Raw genomic sequence first — 26,160 nt, 5'->3', positions numbered from 1 at the left:
TTCACATCATCATGCATAATCATTCACTATGATAAGTATAAGTACTGTAACAGTACCTACGGACAGGAAGTACTGTTAAATCCAGAGCTTTCTGTCTGTTATGCTGTGATGTGGAAATAGTTTAATCGTCTCTTTGTGTTTTCTCTTAGAGTGAAGTTTTTAGTTGAATTCTGTTAATTTTTGTTTTTGTTGCTGCTGTAATGCCACTCCATATTTGTAAGCCTGATTCATTGTAGGTGACAAATTTGCCAAAATGTCACTTTGATTTAGAGGAAGCTGGACAGCACATTTCTGTGGCCCACATTGTTTTACGTCAGGTATGAGACCACACTTCTCGGTGTTTCTGAGTCATAATTAACTCCCACATGGAAAAGCAATTTGAATAACGCTGCTTATAGGTTGGGGGAAAGTGAGGTCATGGTTTATAATAATCCACTATTTTAGTCTGCTCCACACTACAAAGAACGAGGTGTTTAATGCAACAAAGCAATATTCTCTCTTAAAGGTTAGCTTAAAGTTCACCCATTAAGTTTTTTATGCAGTAGTGAAGTCTTTTAGTTCCCCAAAGAAAGAAAAACCCCTCCTTAGTTGTGCCTCGGTGGTGATGCAGGTTCCTGTTAACGTTCTACTTAAGGACACTGGCAAAATTGACATTTTAAACGTCCGTTTTCATAACTAAATTATTTTGCAGCAAAGACCTTTGACATTAAACTGATTGCATTCAAATCTCAGACATATTATATGAATAACAAATTGTTAATAAACATTGCTTTCCAAAAAGATTATTATGGCGGGACAATACAAATACTAGGGAAGTGAAAGGAACATCATGCATTTTCTTTTTTTATTAACAAAAAAAAAAGATAAGTATTGTATTAGTGTTACTCAGATCTATCTTATTATGATCTGTCTAATTATGGTCAAATGGATCAACATACATTTCCAGTTTTTTTTCTGTTGTTCACCATCCGGCTGATATGGTTGTGCACTAATAACCCCTCAACCTCCAGGCTGCCGTTCTGCACACAAAGGCCTGGTGTCACAGTCTCCAGCCTGTGGGCGTTTGTTTTTTTTTTCTGCTGGTGCTCTGAGATCAGTTCCTTTGTCACCCACCCAGCCGCTGCTGGAATGAAAGTTATGCATGAACTCAATTATTCCCCAAACAATGGGAGTGAATGCATCTGCATGTTAACTGTTATTTATGACCCGATAGTGTCTCGCTTGTTGATCATTAGATTCACAGTGCTATTTAGTTTCAAATATGCTCTCCAGCTAGCAACTAAATAGCATTGCGCTTTATCATCCAGTTACATAAACTGGTACCAGGCGTCCTGACTTTCAGCCAAAATAAAGTTTTGTCTCTGACTCACACCTAAAGATTTCTGGTTAATACTTTGTTCTAGGCTAAACATCTTTAGAGTCCCTACACATTCTTGAAAAATGTGAAAAAATATGGAATTTGGTTGGATCATTTTTTTTGTTGGATCATGCAAAATTATAAAATGAGTTTGGAATAAACTTCTGATGTGTATCAACGGGAAAAAATCAATACTTCCATAGATCTTGGTTTCCTACATAATAATTTAAATATTTGTGTAATAGTATTACATAAAAAATGTCTTTGTGGCAAAGCCCTGCTTTTTCCCACTTTTATTCCAGAGTTGACTGGTTGGCACGAACTGCCAGCTTCACAGACATACCACAACAACTGAACCAGATTTGAGTCCGGACTTTGAGTTGGCCACTTCAAAGCCTTCAGTTTTTTTCTTTATCCAGTCAGTAGTTAACTGTATTGTGTGCTTAGTATAATTATCCTTCTGCACAACAAGTATGTGGTTGAGCATAAGGTTACAAACTGGTTGACTGACATTCTCCATAAAATATTCAGAAAAGAGATTTTATTTTCAACTACTCGAAGAGATCCTGAACTGACTTCTTCTAGTAGTCTGCTCCAGACCCTTACATTACCTTTTGTGGGATCTTGACTGTGTCTTCAATGTGCTTTTGGAGTAATTTTGGAAGATCCTGGGATGATCCAGCACTATTCTGTGTTTTCTGTAGAAATTGGCTTTCAATATGGTTCAGTGAGAGTGGCTTTCTAAACTTTTGCAATCTGATTGATTACAATAACTTGGTTTCTCATCTGTTCTTGAATTTCTTTATATTCAGGCATGATGTGCCACCTTTCCTGATCTTTCGTCTGCCTGTGCGTTGTCAGATTTGTCATATTTCAGTGATTTCTTTCATTATACAAGTTAAATGTTAGGCCCACAAATGTTTATGATGTCAGGAGAAAAGCAAAAAAATCTAGAAACTATTGTCTGAAAATACTCTGATTTTGAAATTGACATATGGTACAATCCCTGTGTTGTGATCACGGACAGAGGAGGAAAGCCTTTGGAAGTGGGCAGGTGTGTCCTGGAAAAATAAGCACTGGCTGTTGCTGATATCTCTGATGCTGGATATTATGTTATGACTCCTGGCAGGAGCACTCCATGAAGCATTACGCCTCGGTACAAACAGGCCCAAGCCAGGACTGAAATAAGAGACAAGGCAATCTCGCTTGTATTTTCTCACAGGGACTCGCCAGGGATGAGATATTTAAGGTGTGGCTAAACAGTTTACTGTAAACCATCGTTCTCATCGCTTCTAATGTTTCCTTCTCTGCTTTGTTTGCTCCCAGATGAGAACGTGAAGGCTGGCGTCCACCAAGGCCACCGCTGCACCGTGGGCAGCACACACACATGATCACATGACTCTGGACATGGACGCGGTCCTGTCAGACTTTGTTCGGTCCACGGGGGCAGAACCAGGTCTGGCAAGAGACCTGCTGGAAGGTAAGATTTTCTGTTTGAAGAGAACAGAGACTGAACGGGGGTGGAGGGACAAATGAGACAGGAATGAAAAAGAAGATGACAAAATCAAAGGACAGCAGGACAGGAACCTGAAACAGGAGGCCTGTTTACTGATTTAGAGACAGGATTGACGGGTTTACGAGTGCAACACCCCAAGGGAAGCTTTGTGTCCATTCACTGGCGCTCACTGAGTAGCAGAGGGCTGCTGGCACATGTGACGTTCTGATAAAAGAAACAACACAGAGGTGGATGAATGTCAGTCAGGTCAGGTTCAATATTAAAATTTTACATTTAAATTCACATTGAATAAAATGTATATACATCCGGGACACATCTTCCTCTGTGTTCACAAAATGTGTCCCTGTTTTCAAGCATCTTGCTTCTCTCTCTCCTTGCTTTGCCCCAAAACCTGCTCTGTTGGGAAGCCTCAGTGGAATATGTGTGACACGAGCAGACATCAAACAAGACAGTGCACTCAGATGACGCAGACTCAAGCCCCGACTGTCCCGTCTCAGTTTATTTTTTGCCCCCTGATATCAGCTTAGCCTTTAGGATGTGCATTGACACAGACCTGCGTTGATAGACCAGCTGCCCTGTTGCAGTCCGGTCCCAGCCAAGAGGAAGACGAGGCAGTTGTGCTACATGTGGTGCTCTCTACAGGCTGTTTTGGGTATTGAACTGCCTTTTGGTTTGCTTTGACTTTTATTTCTTTTGTTGCATTTTAGAGACTGTTGTATGAGGAATACTTTTTTTTTTTTCCTCAATTTGCCAGCTATTTACAAGTAAAGCATTAAATGATGTGTAAACATTTAAAAATATGTCTAACATGATAATCATGTAATGTAATACTAACATATATTGATTATTATGGTTAGAATAATGCTATGCATTTCATTTGATTTCTTTTCACTTCTACAAATATTAGAAAAAAAATCTGAAAAAATGAAATGCATGCAGTAAGCTATAGAATATATGATTATGGTCTGAAACAACAGAGCCCCTTTTAATTAAGTAGTTTTTAAATGCTTATTTTCTAGATTTTTTAAATTAGTAGTAGTCTGTTTTTTCTAGAGAACAAGAAGTCAAACAGATTGCTGTTATTTGCTCCGGTTGCCAGTTTGTAATCTGCTTCTTAACAGACTTGCTGCTTGTCAGCTGCAGATTTAATGCTGTTGTGTCCTTTAATTAGAACAATAGGAGGTGCATTTAAGTCTCCTCACCATTTCTGCTTGTGCTTTTGTGGAAACTCTTTCCAAATATCTGAACTTCTCTTAGTGTGGGAACATTGTGAAGTTTTTCTTTTCAGCTAACTGATGGCAGTGTGCAGCAACAATTGGGGAAAGAGCATATCTGTGCTTTTTACATTTATACTGGCATTCTATAAGACAGATTTTAAATTGAATGAAGGAGCCATAGAATTTTGAAGCTGTAAGTTTTTAAACTCTTGGTATACACATGATACCCATAATTGGTCCATGCTTTGCAGTTTGTATCAGAATCTGGACTTATACATCTGCAGTGTTTCTAATGGATATTGATTATGTATTTTCATGCATTCTGTGCTAAGTATCATGATCCTGAAAGAAAGCTTTCCACTTAAGCATTTAAAGATGATGCATTAAGGTGCTGAATGGTTCTGCGAGGCTGCACTGTAGGCTGTAGGCCTGTGTTTCTGAAGCTCATGGTGCTGAAATCCATTCTCTGAAATGTGTTTTGCATTGACAAATGCAAAAGCTGCTGCTTAACAAGACATGCTTTCATATTCATTTTCAGACTCAGAGACAGACATCCTGTCTGGAAGGCCGAGGTCTTCTTCCTAGGGTCTCCACCATGCCGAGGTCATTTGTAGATCGAGTTTCACAAACACACTTAGGTTACAGTGAATTTAGATGTAGGCATTTGTGTGCTTTTCTTCTTTTATTATTTTTTGGATGATTCCTTTGGCAATGGTAGAAGTCAGAGTGGTGTATGAAAAACCAACTTGTTTGTCTTAAACCTTGAGGGGATTTCTGTTAAAGAGACTGAACTCGGAGGAGACAGCCAGGGGTGCATGTCAGGATATTGCTGTCACCATATTGAAGGTTCTGCCTCCCTCTCTGACTTTATTTTTGTGCCAACACCCAGCCTCCCTATGATTCAGCATGTTTTCCTCTGATAAAAGCACTGCAACGTCTTCTCTTGTGGAGAAGCTATGAATTTGTGAAGCTATGTGGACCGATGTGTTTTTTTTTTTATGTTACAGATTTAAAGTATGTTCTACAATTATTAAAAGTGAAAAGTGAAAAAAGCATACCAAGTTGTTTTAATGTTTCAGTGAAATAGTGTTATTTAATACATCTCCAGGACCTGCAACTGTAAACTGTTTACTGTAACCTTTAGTGTGTGGGAGGTGTAGTCTTGCACACTAACATCTGTTTACATGCATGTGACTGTAATGAAATCGAACCAGATGACTTAATGGAGGTTCATTTTTTCTGCTTGTAATCAGACTCTGACTTCCATTTTTTCCTTCAGGTAAAAACTGGGACCTCAGTGCTGCTCTGAACGACTATGAGGAGCTCAGGCAGGTCCACACTGCCAACCTGCCGCAGGTCTTCAACGAGGGCCGCTACTACAAACAGCCAGAGACACGTGAAACACCCAGCCATGTCAGCAAGATCGACAGGCCGTGTGCACAGAAGCAGGAGGACAATGCACAAGGTAGTAAAGCCAGTTCAGCATCAGCGGTGGTGCTGGTCGTTAATTTTGTTCTCATGAACCTCGTCTTATTTCTTATCTGGACAACCTTGCTTGTGTTCGCCTCTAGAGAAGCGTCTGTCCCGTGGAATCTCCCACGCCAGTTCTGCTATCGTCTCCTTGGCACGGCTGCAGGTGGCAAATGACTGCACCAGCGAGCAGTTCCCTCTTGAGATGCCCATTTACACATTCCAGCTACCTGATCTCAGCGTCTATAGCGAGGACTTTAGGAGTTTCATAGAGAGGGATCTAATAGAGCAGTCCACCATGATGGCTCTGGAACAGGCAGGTGAGTCCAATGAGGATATAGCGCAGAACATTTTGTCCTGTTAAAATCACGAACCGTGGTGTATTTTGCTAGAATTGTATGTGATTGACCAACACAAAGTTGTGCATCATGATGTTGAAGGAAATTCAATTTTCAGTTTACAATCTAGTGCAACTACTTACCTTCAGAAGTGAGCAAACAGCATCAAAAAACAAAGAACACAGCAGACAGGTAAAAGGCCTGAAGAAATTTAAATCAGGGTTTGGTCACAAAACTTTACCACAAATGTTCAATCCATCATTTAAATATGGAAGGATTATGACAATTGCATATCAACATAGGATTAATCAGAGAAGCTGCTAAGTGGCCCATGTTGACCTGCAGCATGGGTGGAGGAATCTCTGCGCAGCTGCATGTAAATGACTATAAATACACAACAACCGCAAAGAAAGTCTATTAGATGCTGAAGATGATTTGAAACTGGGGCAGAGGTTCACTTTCTAGCAGTGGTTAGTTTAACACATAATGCTATGCTAGAATGGTCCAGTCAAATACCAGGCCTTGATAGAATTGTGACTCTGTCCCAATATTTAAAAAAATAGATGTCCACAAGACATTGACTGAAATTTAGCTATTTTGCAAAAAAAAAAGGGATTAATTTAAGTCTCTTTGGTTTTTCACTTGTTTAAAGTAAACTGAAGCCAAACAGAGTAGTTGCCATAAAAAAATCCATTAAGTCTGAAATACAGACAGATGCACAAGATGAGACTGACCCAGTGTGACAGAACAGATCAGAGCAGCAACATCCGGGAGGGAGGATGACAACAGCTAATTCAAAGCCTCCCAAATCCCAGAGGGATCCATCTGACACTTTCAACTGAAGGAGAGAAACCTGCTCAAAAGTTTTGAATCTTGCACAGAACCTCTTACTCTGATGTTTTAACAAACAAGCAGAAAATCTGAGTATTTTACCAATAACGCATAAACAAAGTGTCTTAAAACGGCATGTCAAATCCCTTTTCTTGCTAAAAAATAATATAAAATAATAATTTTTCAGTCAGTAATTTTTTTATTTTTTGCAAATTATGCAAAAGTTACTGTAAAAAGCATCGATATGCATCTTTCTTTATTTCCTAGCAGGTAGATTTGTCCATGTGTACTGCATGTGGAGCACACTATGGGGGCAGCATCATAAAACAACAGGAGGTTACAGTAGCTCAGAAATAAAGATCTGCAAATTGCAGAAAGAAAGAAAGTCTGCAGTTTAATTGTGACTACAGTGAAGGCTAAATCATTCAGAGGCTCAACTGTGTTTACTGTTATTAAATAAATGATGGAGCCAGATGAGCCAGGCTTAGAGCAGTGCGGTCTGCCTACAGTCAGCCTGTGTGTCGCGCTCTGGGCTCTTCATTCTCACTTTTTTTTTTTGAAAAGTTAGAGTGGTTTCAAAGTAGTTTCTGGGTTTTACTGCGGTTGCATGAAAAAAGGTGAAACATATATAGGCTAAAAAGGAACATAACCAACTATTGCATGAGCAGAGTGAAACAAATGTGTGAAACAACTTTCTATTTCTTTTTTATTTCACAATTGTTATTAAGATCAAGTTCAATGTAATCATATGAAGATTTCCAGAGTTCAGATTCTTTATTCTAAACTACGCTGTCTCCTAACCCACGTAGAATGTCAGTTTTGCAGTGTGTGTCTTTAACTTGTAGGAGGAACATTGTAATATTGATCTGCAATCAATAGATAACTCCTATATAGATAAGAGAACAACTGATTGTAAAGTAGAGCTGTAATGGTTTTGCAAAGCTCTGTTGTCTGCTGGCTGCAGTGCTTTGTCTTCAGAGATGACTTTCTAAGTGTTCTTGTGTTTTTAGGACGTCTGAACTGGTGGTCCACCATGTGCACCAGTTGTAAGAAGCTTCTTCCTCTGGCCACCACAGGGGATGGTAACTGCCTACTCCATGCTGCCTCGTTGGGTGAGTAACCCCTAAAAACCCAAATTTCTGCTGTGCAATTTGGTGCAAAAATATTTTTCCGAAGGTTTTTTACTTAGCCCTCTATTGCTCTGATCCTTCTGGTTTATAGTGATCTTCAGTTAGGTTTCCTTTCTATTATAAAGTGCAAACCTTGGCATTTATGTAAAATGCATTAACCTCAAAATCGTGTTAATTGGGTAAATTCCAGTTTTACACATGGAATACTTGTTGTTTGCAAGCGCAACTTTTTAACACATTCCTGGAGCTTCAGTGAGGAGATGGATTAACTACCACAGGAACACCAGAATGCTGAAAACAACTATCATTTCAGCACATCATTGATCTCAGATGATTTAACAGTGGTTACAGTTTGTTAGTCAATGTCAATGTCAAATTTATTTTTATAGCACTTTAAAAACAGGCATAGAACTGCACCAAAGTGCTGCACAGGAACGACACTAGCACAAATAGATAAAAACAGAATATCAAAAATTGCTTCAGTTAAAAGCCAAAAATAAAAATAAGTTTTGAGAAGTGATTTAAAATGATCCAGGCTGCTAGCAGATCTAATCTGAACAGGCAAATTGTTCCATAGATTAGGAGCAAAAACAGAAAAATCTCGATCTCCTTTCCTTAGTCGGGTCCGAGGGACTATAAGTAATAGCTGATTGTTTGATCTGAGGGTTCTGGACACAGACTGAAATTTTAAAAGGTCCTGAAGATAAGGGGTAGCTAACCCATTTAGAGCTTTATAAGTTAATAAAAGAATCTTAAAATCTATTCGATACATAACAGGCAGCCAGTGTAAATTGACCAGTACAGGCCTTATATGGTCATGCTTCCTGGTTAGCGAAGAAAAATCATTTGAAAGCGTGATGGAAAATGTGTAACTGCATTGAATTTTAAATAAATTGTGATGAATGTGCAAGAAAAGTGGGGAAAGAGGCTCCTGTGTTAAAACTTTTAACCTATAATTTCACTTTATTACTGAAATAAAATCACTACAAATTCATGTGAGGTTTTGGTTAAATTAAACAAAAATAGATGTCATAAATTGTACTAATCTGCTAACAATCCACAATCTTGAGATGTTAATTTTTGCAGTTCAGATGCAGTCCAGACACATTAAAACCATAGGTGTGTACTTAAATTAATATTTTTTTACTAATGCTAACCCATTTTGTATTTGAACGTAAGCACAGTGAGATACACAGTGGGACATTCAACAAGAGTAACAAGGTCTGAATTTTGCGTTTTGAAACTATTGGACTTGCTGTATCATATGTGGAACTTAAAGTTAACCAAAAGTAAAAAATGTTGAAGTGTTTAACTGGGAAATTGCTGAAGGAAAATATTGTGAATATTCAACCACAAATTAAATCTCTGGCACCGGAAGACTAACCTAATTCCTAGATTGGAAACATCTAGTGCTGTGTCACAACGAGTGATTCCAAAATCTTGCTGAAGAAGAACAAGTCAAAGCTAAAAGGATAGGAACAAGAGGAAAGAATAGCTCACCTGTACTTTGTGTTCTAGAGGCATGGCATGTTCATCCTCCTCAGATTCTTTCCTCCCCAGTGCGAGGGCTCTAAGGGCAGCCGAGGTCTAGAGGCACCAGAGTTATTGTAATCTGTCCTGACAAGCTCTGTCTGATGAGGACATTTTTAGTTAAGGAGCTGCGGTCGTCTAAGAATGACAGCATAAGGACAGCCAGTGATCAGTGCATTCAGTCAGAGTTGTTCCTAACATTGTGTTTTTGTCTTCCAGGGATGTGGGGCTTCCATGACAGAGATCTAATGCTGAGGAAATCTTTGTACACCATGATGAAAAGTGGAGCAGAGAGAGACGCTCTGAAGAGGAGATGGAGGTGGCAGCAAACCCAGCAGAACAAGGAGGTTCGCCAAGCGCCCATTCATGCAAATCAAACACAAAGCCTTCTCTCCAAATGATACTTTAATAAGAGTGGAGCAATAGCTCAACTACTGAAGACCTCTGCTTAAAGTAATGCTGATTTTTGCTTCTTAACTGAGCCTCACTCAATCTGGAAACAGATTTTCTGTGATTCTAAATGTACATTAGTGCTGTAGCAGTTCAAGTAATGCTGCCAAATCCTCTGCACTTCCTCTGCCTCTTCCTGTTGCCCTGATGTTGGATTAAAGTTGTTGTTGTTTTTTTTAATCTATGAGAAAAAGTGTCACCAAAGATAGCCCAAGTAAAGAAGTTGTCCAGATGTTTGAAAATTCCAGTCTTCCAGTTGGCTCAGTTATATAAGGTGGATTCCACGAAAGGAGGCGTTCTGGTTTGAGTTTGGGAAGGGACCGCCGTTGCATGGCAGCAGACATCGGCTGGATTCTCACAGCATGTTTAAAAAAACTGCAGAATCACAATAATTGCACAAAATACACATGTAAAGTGCATAACATGATCTTATTTCTGTTCAGAAAAATTGAAAACCAAGCATTCCTCTGCTGCTGAAAAATACTATTACAGTTAAAATGTTGTTAACCATAACATTTAATTTGTGTTTGACATGTAAAATACAGAAAAATAACCTACTAAAATATAATTGTGGTTTTCAATTGCTCACTATGCAGATTTTGTTTTTGGTGTTCTTTTTATAAGGTAAGCCAGTATAACAAGTTGGTGTTAGGTGGTCAGTTAAATCTTCTCACTAAGCATTTTGGTAGAAATCAATTAAACTCTCCTCAAATTAAGTTTAATATCTACACAACAATAAGTCATGGTTAAAATGTAAAATTGCATATATAATATTTATATGTTACACAAGGTTGCTAGAATGTTTTTTTTATCTTTTAAAGTAGTATTGAGTGTCTTCTTTCTTTATTTATTTGAACTGATAAAAATTTGACATTCCATCACATTTTCGTTTTTATATTTATTACCAATTCAATACCTGATGTGATTTTTTCGAAGGCTTCAAAAATACTTTAGGAAACCTGGAGGACTATTGATCAGTACCTTTATACTTCTTGAGGGTAAATTGTAAACAAATGGGAAACGGTTTAATACAGTGCCGTATTTCTTGTCTTTTTTCATTTTAAAACATGCATTTGATTCAAAAGAAGCACACTGACTTTGAATTAACAGTGACTTAATGGCAAACTATAATTTAAATTTCATTACCGTGTTTTTTGTGCAGTCAGGGCTGGTTTACACAGAAGAAGAATGGGAAAGAGAGTGGAACGAGCTGCTGAAGTTGGCCTCCAGTGAGCCTCGCACTCATCTGAGCAAAAACGGGAACACCAGTGGAGGGTAATCAATCAATCAATCAAATTTTATTTGTATAGCACATTTCAGCAGCAAGGTATTTCAAAGTGCTTTACATCATAAACATAAAAACACAAAGTCATGCATTATGGAATAAACAATACATTGTTACATATTACATTTCAAATACATTTCTAAACAGGTGTGTTTTTAGTTGAGATTTAAAGGAAGTCAGGGTTTCTGCTGTTTTACAGTTTTCTGGAGGTTTGTTCCAGATTTTTGGTGCATAGATGCTGAAAGCTGCTTCTCCTCTCTTGGTTCTGGTTCTGGGGATGCATAGCAGAACCAGAACCAGAACCTGAGAGGTCTGGAAGGTTGATGCAACAACAGCAGATCATTGATGTATTGTGGTGCTAAACCGTTCAGTGATTTGTAAGCTAACAACAGTATTTTAAAATCTATTCTTTAGCTACCGGGAGCCAGTGGAGGGACTTTAATACTGGTGTTATGTGCTCTATCTTTCTGGTTTTAGTGAGTTAACCAACGCACATGAATGTACAAATCTTAAAATAAAGTTTGAAAAAAGTCAGATGCAAATCAAACTCATCTTCCTCTGCAAAATCACAATGTGAAACGCTGCCACCTACTGGCTTCCTTGTAAGTTTTCTTTTCTGTTCGGAGAGCTCAACCCTCCCCGTCTTGGGTTTGAGTTACTTTTAGCTGCAGCAGGTTGCACAAATAAATGTAAGAGTGGCTTTTTCTCAAGCTACAGAGGCGGATTGGAAACTCGCTCTGGTTTCCTCCTCCCACGCAGAGAAACCTTGTGGTTTTCACCGTGTTTCCATATTCACTGAAATAAACACACATATGTTGTCACATACTTCAGCTCTTAGAGGTAGACCGCCGATCCGGTGGAACAAGAGAATACGTGTGAGTAACAGAAAGTTTCAGCCGAGATTAAAATGTCATTCAAGTGCATCCAAAAAGAAAAAAACATTTAACGTTTAGGGGAAATTTGATTAGAATGAAAAAAAAATCTTTCATAGCAGAAACAGCAGTTGGTTTGGATTAGATAAGTGACATTTTTCACTAAAGGCTTTAATGTTACAACAAAAGTAACTTTTCCACGACACGATTACTGAACCAGACTTAAAGACTCCAATGCTGAAAATGTTCCTTTCAGGGGAGCAATTTACTTATTTATTGTGAATGTTTGGACCTCTCATTAAACTTGACTGTAACAGAGTAATAAAGTTAGCGATGTTTGATGGTCGTAGTGTGAGATGAGCCTGTGAATGGGCTGAGTGGGATTCACATATTAAGAGGCTCTTTATTAGAGCGAATTTGGCTGTGTGGCTGACAGCTTAATTGTTGCTCATCCCTCGTTTCCCTGATGGTTGCACGCTCAAGAGTGCTGCCTGTGCTTTTTATCCATCTCTCCATCAGCATCCCTTTCTTCACCCCATCTTCTCCTATTTTATTTAATTAGCATGACTACGAAATTATGGATTTTATTGACCTGTTTGAGCACTGCTTTGAGAAAATGAGGGGCCATGCTCCTTCTGGAAAAATCTAAAAAGCTTGGAAAAATATTTGTATCTCCAAACTTTATTCTCTGCTCAATCCATGCGTCCTTGAAGCTTTTATATGGATGTTCCAGATACGAGCCTCACTAGTGTTTGAATATTAGCAGTAAATTCTAAATAAAATGTGAATTTTGGAAATTGAAGGATGGAGTTCAGACTAAAAATCTGTGGTGACTGCGAAAAATGACTCAAACATGGGCAGGATCTCTTCTGACTCATGTAGATCAGTGTGCTGTCATGTTTTGTGTTTTTCTTTCCCCAGCGTGGATAACTCTGAGGATCCGGTCTACGAGAGTTTGGAGGAGTTCCATGTGTTTGTGCTGGCCCATGTGTTACGCAGGCCGATTGTAGTGGTGGCCGACACGATGCTCAGAGACTCCGGAGGAGAAGGTGGGGAAACTGTGTATTCATTCAGTCAGTCATATGTAAACAGCAGGGCAAACAGCAAAGGAATGAGCCGGCCATGTTCTACCCTCCTTTGCAGCGTTTGCTCCCATCCCGTTTGGAGGGCTCTATCTGCCTCTGGAAGTGCCTCCGAGCCGCTGTCACTGCTCCCCCCTGGTCCTGGCCTACGATCAGGCTCACTTCTCAGCACTGGTGTCCATGGAGCAGAGAGACCAGCAGCGAGAACAAGGTAAGCACGCGTCCTCCACCATAAAAAGCTTCTCATTGCAGCATGGTGGAATTTGCTTTTAACTCCAGCAGGATTGGAGGGTAAAGGGAAGGTTCTGTCTGTCCTGTCTGAGGTGAATAATGTATGAGATGGCAGCCTAATTACCTGAGATCCATTATTAAAAGAGGCCAGTTGGCAGCATCAAGCGGGGAGTGGTCATTGCTGAGGAAACCGGCCAGCTTTGACTCCTAAATGCTGACAAAATTATTCAAGCTTGCAAAAGCTGCTGCACTTTTTTCTTGACTTGACGTTCCAGCTGTGGGTCTTCACAGTAGGTGTGTCTGTTTATGCGTTTTCCTCAGTGGGGAAGAGTTTGTGATGCAGAGCTTTACAGAACATGTTGATTGTGTTAAGCTGTGGCAGGCGAAGTACACATTTTAAATCCCCTCGCGCATTATGGAGACACTCTTGTTTTTGCTCATTCAGATCCCTGTGTTCCCGCTCACAGCTTAGCCTCGAGGTCACAGACTTTTGAAAGTGACAACAGCAGTGGATCTCCCTGACAACCGGCCTTGGCAGTCACGGCACTCGGGAGGCACCCGGTCGTTGTTTTGTGTGGGTTGCTGACGTCTCAGACTGAGTCTCACGCAAACGCAGAATGAGACGTCACCTCGAACACAGACACACTTATGCAAATGGATTCCTTCTTCCTCCTCTGACTGTTCCTTAACTAGTCACTCCTACAAAGCCCCAGAAGAACCTTCTGCTAACCCCACCACTCTATTCTAATCAGCATTTTAGTGGGTGTTTGGTAGCCAAAAGTTGATGTTCTTTGCTCATCCACCAGATGGTGCATGTGTCCAGATCAAATGGCACAGCACAATCACAATACCCGTGCGTGGTTGTACTTTTTTTCATCCTGGTACACTGTGTCCTCATTTGATAAGATCAGAAAGTCTGCACTCTCTCCAGGATGTTATGAAAACATTTGAACTCTTGACATGGTGCATTTGTATGTCATGTGGCAACTCATGTTATGCAGCAGCCATGCATTTCTGCACTACTTTAAATGAAAGTCTGCAGGGTGTACGAAAATGCAGGGTGTCCGGTATAACTATAAGATAAAAAGTGGCCTTTTCATCTGAATCAAAAGAAGCAAATTATGGCTCTCTTGTCTGAGCTAATGCCAGACAGACCAGAAGATACTTCACTGTCTGTCCTCAGCAAATCACCTCTCAGCAGTAAAGTCCCGGCTGGCTCAGGCCTAAACAGTCAGTCCACTGTGTGGACATTTCAGGTGGATGGTTGCTGTTAGTTTCCCCCGACTCAGCAAAGAGCATCGAAGAGGGGCTGCTGATCTGGTGTGTGTTCAGGTGTCTGAGGATTGGAGGTTTCTTCAGGAAGAAAACAGTCTTAGAACTCCATTCTACTGTACAAAAGTATTCATACCTTTAAACTCTTCCACATTTGCCATGTTATAATCACAGACATCAATGCATGTTAATTTGAAATTTTATGTACCAGACAAACTCAAACTGGAACATTTGCTGAAAGTTATTCAAAGTAAGTTCTAAGTTCTGAACTCTGTTTATGCCATCTATGGAATGGGAAGAATCTAGTACAATTCTACCAGGACAAAAGGGGTTTGCCTAAAAAAAGACGTCAGATGTCAAAAAGCTGTGTTCACCTTCTACATGTTACACTATTAAATTCTGCATCATCTCTTGAAAGATTCAAACTCTCTTAACATCTACTATGTCACATATGATTAGTTGTAACTTTACACTGAACATCACTATGACCAGAGTGTCTCTGCAGTGAAGAATGAATGGTATGGGAAAGAAAAACCTGTCCAAGGCTGCAAAAAATATGATACTGGCTTTGAGGGTCACAAAACTGATGTTCATAGATTTGCTTTACCCATTCTGACTCACCTTAAACTGTTTTGCAGTAAGGAATGACCATACTCAAAAACACTTATGGCTGTATGGAGGGTTGCATCAATAAATCTTCCCCAATGTCCTTAATTCTAGAAGATCTTCTATCTGCTGACACTTCTGTGAGAAATGATTTAATCTACCAATTTTTTCTACCTCGACAAACATCTGAAAGTCACAGTTTGCTCTGCTGTGAGAGAAGACTGACAGACAGACAAACCCGCCCACCAGGTCACATCTGCACGTGTGCGGTTAGCAATAGTCACCACAGTGTCATTAACGTAGCAATTTTGTCACTTTATTTAGTAACCTCAAACAAGAGAATCTGTATCGGACAAAATTAGAACCAACTTCAGGTTTTTTAAAGATAGGTGATCGGCCAGAAAACTTCTGTTTAGTTATGACTGCAGTAAAGGAAAAAGTAGTAAAGTTGGAAAAACAAAACTTTGAAAACTACCGATGATAATACTTCATAATTTTACAGAACTTGTGTTGGTCCTGTCAAATAAAATCTCAATGAAATGCATATAACTTTTTGTGTGCAATACGATAAATGCGAAAAAGTTCCAGGGGTGTAAATACTTTTGCAAGGCATAGCCCAGGAGTTTGACAAGTTATGTTCCTCCTTCTTTTATGTGTAAGGAACGTGAAGCTACAGAAATGATGAAAAAACATAGGAGGGGTGAGTGAGGCCAAGTGTTGTTGCTCTAAGATTTCTGTTTGTTTTCAGTTTTTCATGTCTACATCCCAGGAGAACTGGTGAAGTGATTTTCTACTCCAAGTGAACCTGGCTGTGTGTTTCCTTCCCAACCCACCAATGCTCACCTGCTGTGTGATAATGAGTGAACCCTCAGTAGATGCTAGCAAAGGTCTTTCATCTGCCTGTTTGTGCTCACGCGGTCCATCAGCGTGTGAGGGGAACTGACCCTCTGGAAAACTCTTGAGCCTATTTCAAGCTCTTTTCCGTAAATCAAAACACTCCCAAGTTTTCTTTGGCGTCATATTGGTAAACTTCTTGCACCCATCTGATTACATAAACTGGCCAGAAGACCACCTACATGAGAGCATGGTGTAACTATTAACTTCTGGTCAGTGGGGGCTAGATCTTGATCTTTCAATGGACGCACTGTTTTACTCAACTTTTCCATCTTTGCATGACACCAACACACAGCTCTTTATTGAAATTAGACAGTGCTTTGCAGAATAATTCACACTCTATGAACTTCTCACGTTTATCAAGTTAAAAATACAAACTTTCTTGTATTTTGGGGGCAATTTTATGTGATAGACCAACAAGCAGTGCAGAAATGCAAAAACAAAAACAACTTACCATTCCAGAAAAAAACGTTTATCTGCCTGCTGGCTCTCTGCAGCACAGCGGAGAGCAATCAGGATGGTGTGAGGAGCGAGTACACAAGAGTGATTGACAGTGCTAAGACCCTCTTCTTGGTTCTGATTGGTTGTTTCTGACGGGGCAGTCTATTTGTTCAGATAACAACACCACCAAAGGGACTATTTTTTTTTTGTCTGTCTTATACTGTCCTGATATAATGATAATGTGAAAAATGTGTTTATTAATAGAATTTACTTAAAGATAATATTTATCAACCCAATTTAGACTTTTAATTTGCAAAACATTTCAGTTGGGTTCTACTTTTTATTGCTCTGTCACATAATAAAAAGTTCAATTATCAATCATTTTGCAAGTCACTGATTAGATGTGCTGTCCTTGACTCTGCAGTTGGAATGATGGTGAACGTCTTAGTTTTGTTTATGTGCACTGCTGCTGTTTACCCTAGTGATTTATAGCCTGGAAATCTGCAGCTGTGCAGAGCACTAACTCAGGAATTTGAATGTGTTACTTTTCCAGTTTGCACAAATTGTTCTTGAATCTCATTGCAGCTGAAAGACTGACTAAATGTTGCAAGTCAAATCATGTCAAAGAAAGGTGCTCTTGTCCTCTAAAGCTGAGTTAAATAAGGGAGGGGAAATTAGTCTGCTCTCACAACCCAATGCATTATATCTTTAAGATTTCTTAACAAGTCAGAAAAGAATAAGCTTATCTCCGACATAGTGTCCCGAATGTAAGCTGGGAGAAGTTAATCTCCAGCAGTTATTTCCTTTCAGGTCACACCCATGTTTGCTCGTCATCCGCTTCTCTGTATCATTCTTGAATCAAGCTTGCAAAAAGAACAGCAGCTATGACGTTGACTGCACAGCTTATATCCCAAAGAAGGCTATGATGTCATCCTCGCATGGACTGTGGGAATCGGTTATTGGAGGACAACAAAACACGACTGCCGACAGGGGATAGTAAATATATTACAGCACACTTGAGTCCCCCAGAGTTCAGTTGGCAGAGCTGAAATTGGACCGGGCTCAAGCTGGAAGAGCCGTGCATGCACACACTCACACGCAAGGGAGCCCAGCTGCATCGTGGGAGCTGGGACGCCACCTCACAGACCTCCACTTAGCTGCTGCATGACCCGAGTGGGAACTAAGGAGGGAGCAAGTTTATCGTCTTCTTCTTAGCATAGCTGTGTTTGTGTTTCTTATTTGTATTGAGACAGAACTGTCTGGGCAAAACTGTTCTTGGAAAGACCCTACTTAATGGAATCCCTTTTTTCTCTTTGTCAACAATGCTGTCATGCCAGCATCCTATCACTGTTAGTCATTCATTGTTTGTTTTGGGGATTTTCGGTAAAGTGTATTGCGTGCTAAGGTAACAGCTGATTTGACGCATAGACAAACACAATTAGTCATCCATTCACCTATTGTTGCTCTAGTCTGGGTTCGACCTGACTACATCTCTCATTTTAGCTCTTGGTCCAGTGTGTTGAATTTTTGCTGGAGTTTTAGAGCCCAGATCTATTGCATGAAACTCCAATAAAATACATTGAAGCTTGTGGATGTAACGTGAAGTGTGAAAAAGTTAGAAAAATGAATAAATACTTGTTTACAAAGCTCTAAGTGATTGGATGATGCAGCAGGACATTGACTCTGTATTCATACAGAGGAGAGGAAATGCACAAAGAGCAGAGACTGGCCCTGAATCATCCATTTGGACTCTGTACAGGTAGTTGTTTCTGCTCCTCACAGTCTCCATGAAGCCTACAGAGCACAGCAGCCTGCTGGCAGTGGAAGAATTGATGAGGCCAGGAGAAGACTGTGCCTTCCATCTGGGTCTGACAGGGAAGGCTGGAATGTCCTCAGCCTGAACAGCCTGCCTCTCTTTACAGTCACGCAGACAACAGCCCCCACACTAGGTAGCCTGATGAGAGTCGTTATGTGGGCCAGCAAGGCCCAGCTACTCCATCTTACACTGTTGTTTTAAAAGACTCCCACACATTCAGAGGAAAGAAACATGTAGCCTACTGTAAACTCCTGCCCTGTGCATGTGATTTCCCACAAGAGGAAGCCCAGCCTGATGCCTGTTTTATGTTCTTTACCCACTGATTGGTGCTGAAATCTCTTTTACTGCTTGTAAGTAGTTTATCATATTGGATAAAGATAAACACTGTTTTCTTTTGTCGTTTATTATGCCCATGATAAAAACGACATTTCTTCACTGTTTAAATTTTGCACACTAAACAAAATGAAGGCATGCTGTCCCAGGCTACTGTAGCACTAAGCTTTAAATCTACAGAGCAGCTTAAAAACACGATTACAGCAAAAAACACAAAACTGAACAAACGCCATGAAATGCATTAAAACAGAGAATGGTCCTAAATTTTAAAATGAACATCACGCCACACAAACTGAAACACAAAAAATAAATTAGCCCTGAGCTCCAATCAGTTGAAACTGTTCAAATGCTTTGGTGCTACATTTGCATGTGAGAACCAGCGACATTTAGACTTGCTACTGTCGTTTAAGCTGGACCAAAATAATGTAACTGCAATTTCCCCTCCTTCAGCTGTCATCCCTCTGACCGACTCTGAGCACAAGCTGCTGGCACTCCATTTTGCTGTGGATCCTGGTGTGGACTGGGAGTGGGGAAGGGACGACAATGACAACACCAAGCTAGCCAGGTAAGCCTGAAACATCACCAGCTGATATGTATCAGCAAAGCACACAGAAGTACTGACTGTAAACAGTTCTGCCAGTCCATCCGTCGACCTCCTTACATGTTACCTGTTGGGATTTAACTGTGATTATTGGCTCTGGCATTGGGTAACTTCATAAAGAAAAAAAATCAAATATTTCAGACAGGTGTCGCATTTTTCCAGAAGTGGCCTCTGGAAATCTGCAATATCTTCACTGAGTTTTGGAAGGTTTATTTAAGAGGTTGGATTTTATATTCTTTAAGATTATTTTGCCAAAAAACTACACTATAACACACAGAAAAAAAACTGTCCATTTCTTAGTATATCCTTCATGGATTTCCTTTAGAGGACTGCACGTATCATTTGTACAACTTAGGTTACGTAATCCTTCTGCATGCTTCCAATAGATATTTTACTGATATGTTTGTCAGATGTAATTGTGTGTTTTTCTTTTAAAAAGTGTATTTATATTGTTCTACAGTTTGATCTTGTCCCTGGAGGCCAAACTCAACCTGCTGCACAACTACATGAATGTAACATGGATTCGAATTCCCTCTGAAACAAGGGTAATTTATTTTCAACTGTCACATGTGTGTCGTATTTGTCATGGTTAATTTAGCTTTATAGAGGCTCCCTTGTTCCAGATGTTTCTGAAACCCCTTAGTTCCTATCAGTCGGTTCTATTTAGTGTCAGAATGCCATAATCTCTCACATTTGTGGTTATGAGTCATGAAAAACCAGAAAATTGTTTGTTTCCCAACAATTTTTAGAAAATTTCTGCTTTAGATTGTTGCAGTTCTTGCTTAGATTAACTTGCGAAGAGATCAATACCACTTGGATTATTTTGCATGTGTTATGTTAGGTTTTTGATGGAAAATTATTCATACATTCATGCATATCTTTAAACTGAAAACAGAATACATAGTTTGAAAAGTGTGGCATGCATACAACTTCAGTCGCTTTTACTCTGATCCCCTAAATAAAACCTAGTACCAACATTTTGGTTCAAAAGACATGTTGTCCACCTTTGTGTCATCTCAATATAAATCCAGGTGATCTGTGAAAGCCCCACTGTGTTGTTAAGACAATAGAAAACGAAGAGCATTATGAACACCAAGGGACATAGCAGACAGTGCTGAGATAAGGTTATGGAGACATTTAAAGGATGATAAGGTTATAAAATGATACGCAAAGCTTCGAACCTCTCAAAGAAAGTGTACATCTCAACTTCAAATCTACCAATATGTATCTACCTAAAATGTCAGAAAAGCTGCCCTGAAAGGCCAGTGGGATCTCTGAGGGAGCTACAGAGATTCATGACTTGGGTCCAGTAATCTATCAACAGGACAGTCATTGGTTGAACATGTTACAAATCTGGATTTGAGCACAAAGAATGTCACTGTTGAGCGAAAGTCATAAAAAGTCTAACTTAAAAATTTTCCACGCAGGACACACAGCAAACTGCTCTAGTGGGGTGAAACCAAAACTTAACTTTATGGCTACAAAAACACTACGTACAACAGAAAAGAAACACTGCACATCTATACGAACACATCGAGGGCATGCTTTTCTTCAGAAGGGATGCAAAGCTGGAGAAGCATTAATGAGAAGAAGATTGCTTGGAGATAAATACAGTATAATCTTAGAAGAATACCTGGAAGGCTAAATACATTGGCACTACAAACATTTTTATTTTCTGTGAAAATGTTTTGTTTTTTTCATTTTACAATAGTACACTACTTTTTTGAGCCTATCACTCACAAAGAAATACATAATGATAAACAAATCAATAAAAGTTTTAGTCAAAGGTCTGATCAAATTTAAAATGCATTTATTTTTGTGTGTGTTTGGCTTTTTTGCAGGCTCCCCTGGCTCAGCCAGAGTCTCCTACAGCCTCTGCAGGTGAGGATGTCCAGTCTCTTGCTGAGTCCATGGACTCTGACCACGAGTCTGTCGGCAGCAACTCAAACATTAACACTGGGAAGCCCAGCAAAGAAAAGGACAAAGACAAGCAGCGCAAGGACAAGAGTCGAACTGACTCTGTAGCTAACAGATTAGGAAGCTTTAGCAAAACGCTCGGTATCAAGCTGAAGAAGAACATGGGAGGTTTGGGAGGACTTGTGCACGGCAAAATGAACAAGTCGAACTCTGGCTCAGGTCGTAATGGGGAAAATGGAGGGGAAAAGGCAAAGAAGAAGGAATCAAAGGCAACCAAAGGGAGCAAGGAAGATTCAGGCCATTCAACCAGCTCCACTTCCTCCGAGAAAGCCACAAGTCCCTCCCCTACAGATGGAGACAGACCATCGAGTTCTTCCCCGACTGAGAGACAGGACAGCACGGGGCGAGGCTCAGGGGACAAGTCCTTGGAAAACTGGAAATACAGCACAGATGTCAAGCTTAGCCTCAACATCCTTCGGGCTGCCATGCAGGGGGAGCGCAAGTTCATTTTTGCAGGACTGTTGCTGACCAGCCATAGACACCAGTTCCATGAGGAGATGATCAGCTACTATCTGACAAATGCCCAGGAGCGCTTCAGCCAGGAGCAGGAGCAAAAGAGGAAGGAGGCAGAGAAGAAGCCTCCTGCCACTACTGAGGTGTCCTCAAAGAAGCCGGAGCATGAGAGCGTCTTCCAGAGGGAGAGGTCTGACAGCTCTCCTCCAGAAAGCTGCTCTCCTGTCCTTCCCCACCACACCTACAGCAACCCGCAACTGTTGCTCAGTCTCAAGACGCAGGGCAGAAACAGTCCCATTCCTGCAGCCAATCTCTCTACTGTCCAAGTCCCTCCTCTCACCCCTCCGCCAAGCTCGCATCACATCTCCCACCCCACCCCTGTCTCAGCCCCTGCGCCTTACTCTTCTCCCAGCATCGGTGCTAAGAGACCCGGACCCATCCCTGTGTCTGCCCACTACAGCCATACGCCGCCCATCCAGAGGCACAGTGTCATTCACTTACAAGATGTCAACATGCAATCCTCCATCTTCCAAGATGACCCCTACAAGCCAGTGGTGGGCACCCTCAAGACATGTGCCACCTACCCCCAGCAGAACCGCACGCTCTCCTCCCAGAGCTACAGCCCTGCGCGCCTGTCAGGGGTCCGCACAGTCAACACCATGGACACGCTGTCCTACAACATGCCTGGCGAACACAAGTCCCACACGTACACCAATGGATTCAATGCGGGAGACATTCAGGACTGCCTCGAGTTCGCCGACGAGGACAGCATGCCTCACACCTGGCTCGGTCCAGACAAGACCAAAGGGCGGAGCTCCGGGGGCCCTTTGTACTGCTTTCAGCAGCGCCGCTGCAAAAAGGAGAACTGCTCCTTCTACGGGAGGCCAGAGACGGACAACTACTGCTCCTACTGCTACAGGGAGGAGCTAAAGCGCAGGGAGAGGGAGGCCAAGGTCCAGAGGCCTGTATAGCCATCACCGCTACTTTCAGCATCAACGCGGCCGCAGGACACCTAAGGGAACAACACCGTCCGCTCTCCGCATTTGAAAAAAACATAATATTGAGCATTTCCTGGGTTTATTGAGTAATGCTCATGCGTTCCGGTCCCTAATCCCTTGTTACCTCACGATAAGGGAAGCAGAACTTGAAACAGTGAGCAGCTTTGGCCAGATTTTAGTTTCTTTTTTTAGTTCTTTTTACTTCTGTCCCATCAAATTTAGTCTTTTACTTGTTTTAGAGTAAAAGTTTACCCCTGTGATGTAAATGTATGTGCAAGAAAGCTCTTTATTTTTCAAAGTGCAAAAAGATTGCATCTCATCAGGAAGGGACATTTTAGCTCTTTTAATCAGTTGAATGCAATACCTCTGCCTGGTTCTCCATGGGATATTTGTAGTTGTTTTGCAATCAAAAGAAGTTTAATGGGGGGTTAATATTAGACTTTCAAGCAATAAATTGGTGATTCTTTTGCTACACGCTGTCCCGGTTTTGTCTATGCACCAATAATATGGATACTGTAGGTTAACTGTGTCTTGTGACTCGTAAAGGAACGTCACAGTGTCCTTTTTGTAAACGAATTTGAGATACAGAAATTAAAAACGTGTAAGAGTTTTAGACTGCAATGTTGGATTAGGATGAAATGTTGAACTCTCATTTGTTTTGTGTACCTTTTGTTTCAGGTTTTTTGCCATATTGAAGGGGTTTGCCGTGTCAGAATTGGACTCGAAATATCGTGTGATATCATGTTTCACATTCTTGCACGTATCCTAAAATCCACAAGCACTGCCATGCTGGCTTCTTAACAAAAACAACTAATTACAATCAAAATTTTCAACAATTTTCTGTGCCAAATACTTTACAACTGCTTCTCAAATATGCAGTGATTGTAGTGTGTCTCTCTGAGTTGCCTGTCGACCAATCTGCTCCGTAAATGTGTGTAGATGAGACAAACTCTGAGTCGTGACAGCAGGCTGTGTTTTTTTTTTTTTTTTTTTTTTGTTCTTGTTTTTTTTGTCTGAAGTGTTATTACGTGTCTCTGGTCCCCTTTCCCACGCCCACACAACACGACAAGCAATCATGCTAACAGCACTACGGTTTGTGGTGACCTGCAGGAAAACTGAAAACAAAACGAAAACAAGTCGCCAGGTCAGTGTGAGGTTATTGTTCTTCCTCATCCAGAGGCTGGTTCAAAATAAGCACCTGCTGCTACAAGCACCTCAAGCCTTTGTGATCTTCAGTGCTTTAACCAATCAGTGGGATTTTTAAGAGATTAAAAAAAGAAAAGAAAAAAAAAGAAAACCCGGGGCCTCTTAAGTGCTTTTTGCTCAATTGACATGACTACTGTAAAGATGCAGTGTTTGTGTTGCTGTTTGTCCTGGTGACGCTTGGATAATGTGCCATGCTGTCCTTAACAAAGTGTGTCCTGGCCAAGGATGTCCACTGCTCCCTGGGTTTGCTTCTGTCTCTCTCCTGTACACACTGCAGTGTTGCTCCCCTCTGTTTCTCTGTGACCAGTTCATGGACTCCCACCATGTTAGGACTGTAAGATATGATTTTGTATTCCTTTGAGAGTTTTACACTACTTTAAATTATTAATTTGCACATTAGGTACAAATGTAAATATGAAAAAAGAAAATAGTCTATTGTTACAAACCTGCCGTGTCTGTGTATTATTTATTTTTGGAATGGGTTGGAACTGGTTTGATGGGTGTCCTCTTGTTGATAATGCTCTCCTGTTGTTTCTTATTCAAACTCGGCTTTATTAGTACTTGAAGTTAACCAACATCAAACAGGTAGAGCGCTATAATCTCAAACAGAGTCTTGCAAAAGCACTGATAATTCTAAAATGTTTTCACATTTTGTCCCGTTACCACCACAAACTTTGATGTGTTTAATAAAGATTTTATGCGATAGTTCATAAAATCTATGCACTATCGCATAGATTTAGTACATAGATTTAGCAAATTAAACAATCTGATGCAATTTGCAAAATCTAATTACAAATTAAACAATCCGATGTAATGCTTTATGTCATGGAATCATAGCTACAAATGTTTTGGACTATGTCTTTGTCAGCTTTGCACCTCTAGACTTTTTGAATGTTCTTCTTTAGAACATGGCTCAATTTCAAGCAGACTGAAATCGATCAGTTAACATCAGTTTTCACTTCTCAGATAATAGGCCATTAAGGATAACAACCCAAATCTACTTTGGGTTGTTATCTTTTGAGGTGACCCTTGCCACTCTCAATCCATCAGGTTTTAGGATGATGTCCCCATCACCGGGTTTCACCATGCACTAAACCAACATCTTCAGCAAAGCCAGCACTGAAATCAACTGAACAGAGTGTTATTTTTTTTGGCTAAGCCTTAAGGGGGGCGGGGGGGGCAAAAGCCTTGCAAAACTCCTGCAAAAATTACTTTTCATTTGCTGGACAGTTGAAGTTTTACACCACAAAATGCTTTTCTCACTTCTCGCAGCGTCTAGCTGCACTACAGCTGTAATGCTAGCTTGTGTAAAGACGTGAACACGTCAGTCATTTTTTGCCATGGTATTTTAATTGCTGTTTACTTTTAAACTGTGCTACCGTTAACTATGGCTTTTCTAGAATATCTGCTTTCGATCTGTTGAGTTTCTGTAACTCTGACACCACAAGGAGGGGGTGCATCCATCAATCTTTGTTTTATGCATTTACTAACTTCTATTCATTCAAGTTTTAAAACTTTAGAAAAGCATAAAACAAAGGACACTTGTATCTTAAAATTGTGACTAGATATATTTAATTTTATTCACAATAAGACTTTGTTGTTCCAGTTTGGAAAGAACAACCTCAATCATTTTTTTAGCACAGGAGTTTTGCTTGGGAGAAAGAAAGATCTGTTTTTCCTTCTTTTTAAATGACCTGAGCCGGAGTCGGAGTCGGGGGGGAGGATGACTCCTACCAAAATTGCTTTCGGGTTACTGAGATGAGGATCTTCAGTGAGCTGCCAAGTAGGACAGCCTTTCAGGCCAAGAGCTGTAACTGTGCCTTCTTACTCCAGAGATACTTTGTTGCCAGGAGATTCGACATCATGCTGATAAACTGGTGCTAAAGAAAAGAAAAAAAAAAACAGAAAAAGTCTGCAAACACTTTGGTGAGAGGTGTCTTTTAGTTTCTCAGATCATTAAATAAAAGTGAGGTTTTTTTGCATGTGAGCATGTTGAGACAAAATGGCTTTCAACACCCCACAAACTGACTCACAGGATATTCTGAGAGATTTATTTATCATCACAGCAGTGTGGGGCTGACGTTAATTATGGCTTCATTTAATCTTTTAATGCAAGAAAGGGTTGCCGTTTATGAACAGTTTTGTGAGACATGTTTCATGCTGTAGTTCTTTCAAAAAGATGAGTCGTGATGTAAAGCAGTAAATCATTTGCGATCTATGTTTACCCAGCAGTGTCGAAAACAAAACATAAATT

General features: G+C 40.4%; 1 protein-coding gene across 1 annotated transcript in view; it reads left to right on the top strand.

Annotated features, from left to right (window-relative positions):
* The window catches only part of otud7a (OTU deubiquitinase 7A), a 40,764-nt gene extending 16,426 nt beyond the window's left edge, over window positions 1-24,338 (top strand). The window contains exons 3-13 of the mRNA XM_055038707.1: window positions 2,684-2,837; window positions 5,370-5,555; window positions 5,662-5,880; window positions 7,740-7,841; window positions 9,609-9,736; window positions 11,002-11,114; window positions 12,918-13,045; window positions 13,140-13,289; window positions 19,122-19,236; window positions 19,733-19,817; window positions 21,114-24,338. Coding sequence (XP_054894682.1) covers window positions 2,753-2,837; window positions 5,370-5,555; window positions 5,662-5,880; window positions 7,740-7,841; window positions 9,609-9,736; window positions 11,002-11,114; window positions 12,918-13,045; window positions 13,140-13,289; window positions 19,122-19,236; window positions 19,733-19,817; window positions 21,114-22,673 — 2,871 coding nt within the window. The 5' untranslated portion in view covers window positions 2,684-2,752 and the 3' untranslated portion in view covers window positions 22,674-24,338. The remainder of the gene's footprint in view (window positions 1-2,683; window positions 2,838-5,369; window positions 5,556-5,661; window positions 5,881-7,739; window positions 7,842-9,608; window positions 9,737-11,001; window positions 11,115-12,917; window positions 13,046-13,139; window positions 13,290-19,121; window positions 19,237-19,732; window positions 19,818-21,113) is intronic.
* The last annotated feature ends 1,822 nt before the right edge of the window (window positions 24,339-26,160 follow it).

This window comes from Poeciliopsis prolifica, unplaced genomic scaffold (genome assembly GCF_027474105.1).
Source record: "Poeciliopsis prolifica strain line A6 unplaced genomic scaffold, Auburn_PproV2 SCAFFOLD001, whole genome shotgun sequence".
Classification (NCBI taxonomy): domain Eukaryota; kingdom Metazoa; phylum Chordata; class Actinopteri; order Cyprinodontiformes; family Poeciliidae; genus Poeciliopsis; species Poeciliopsis prolifica.
This window is presented reverse-complemented; position numbering and strand designations above follow the sequence as displayed.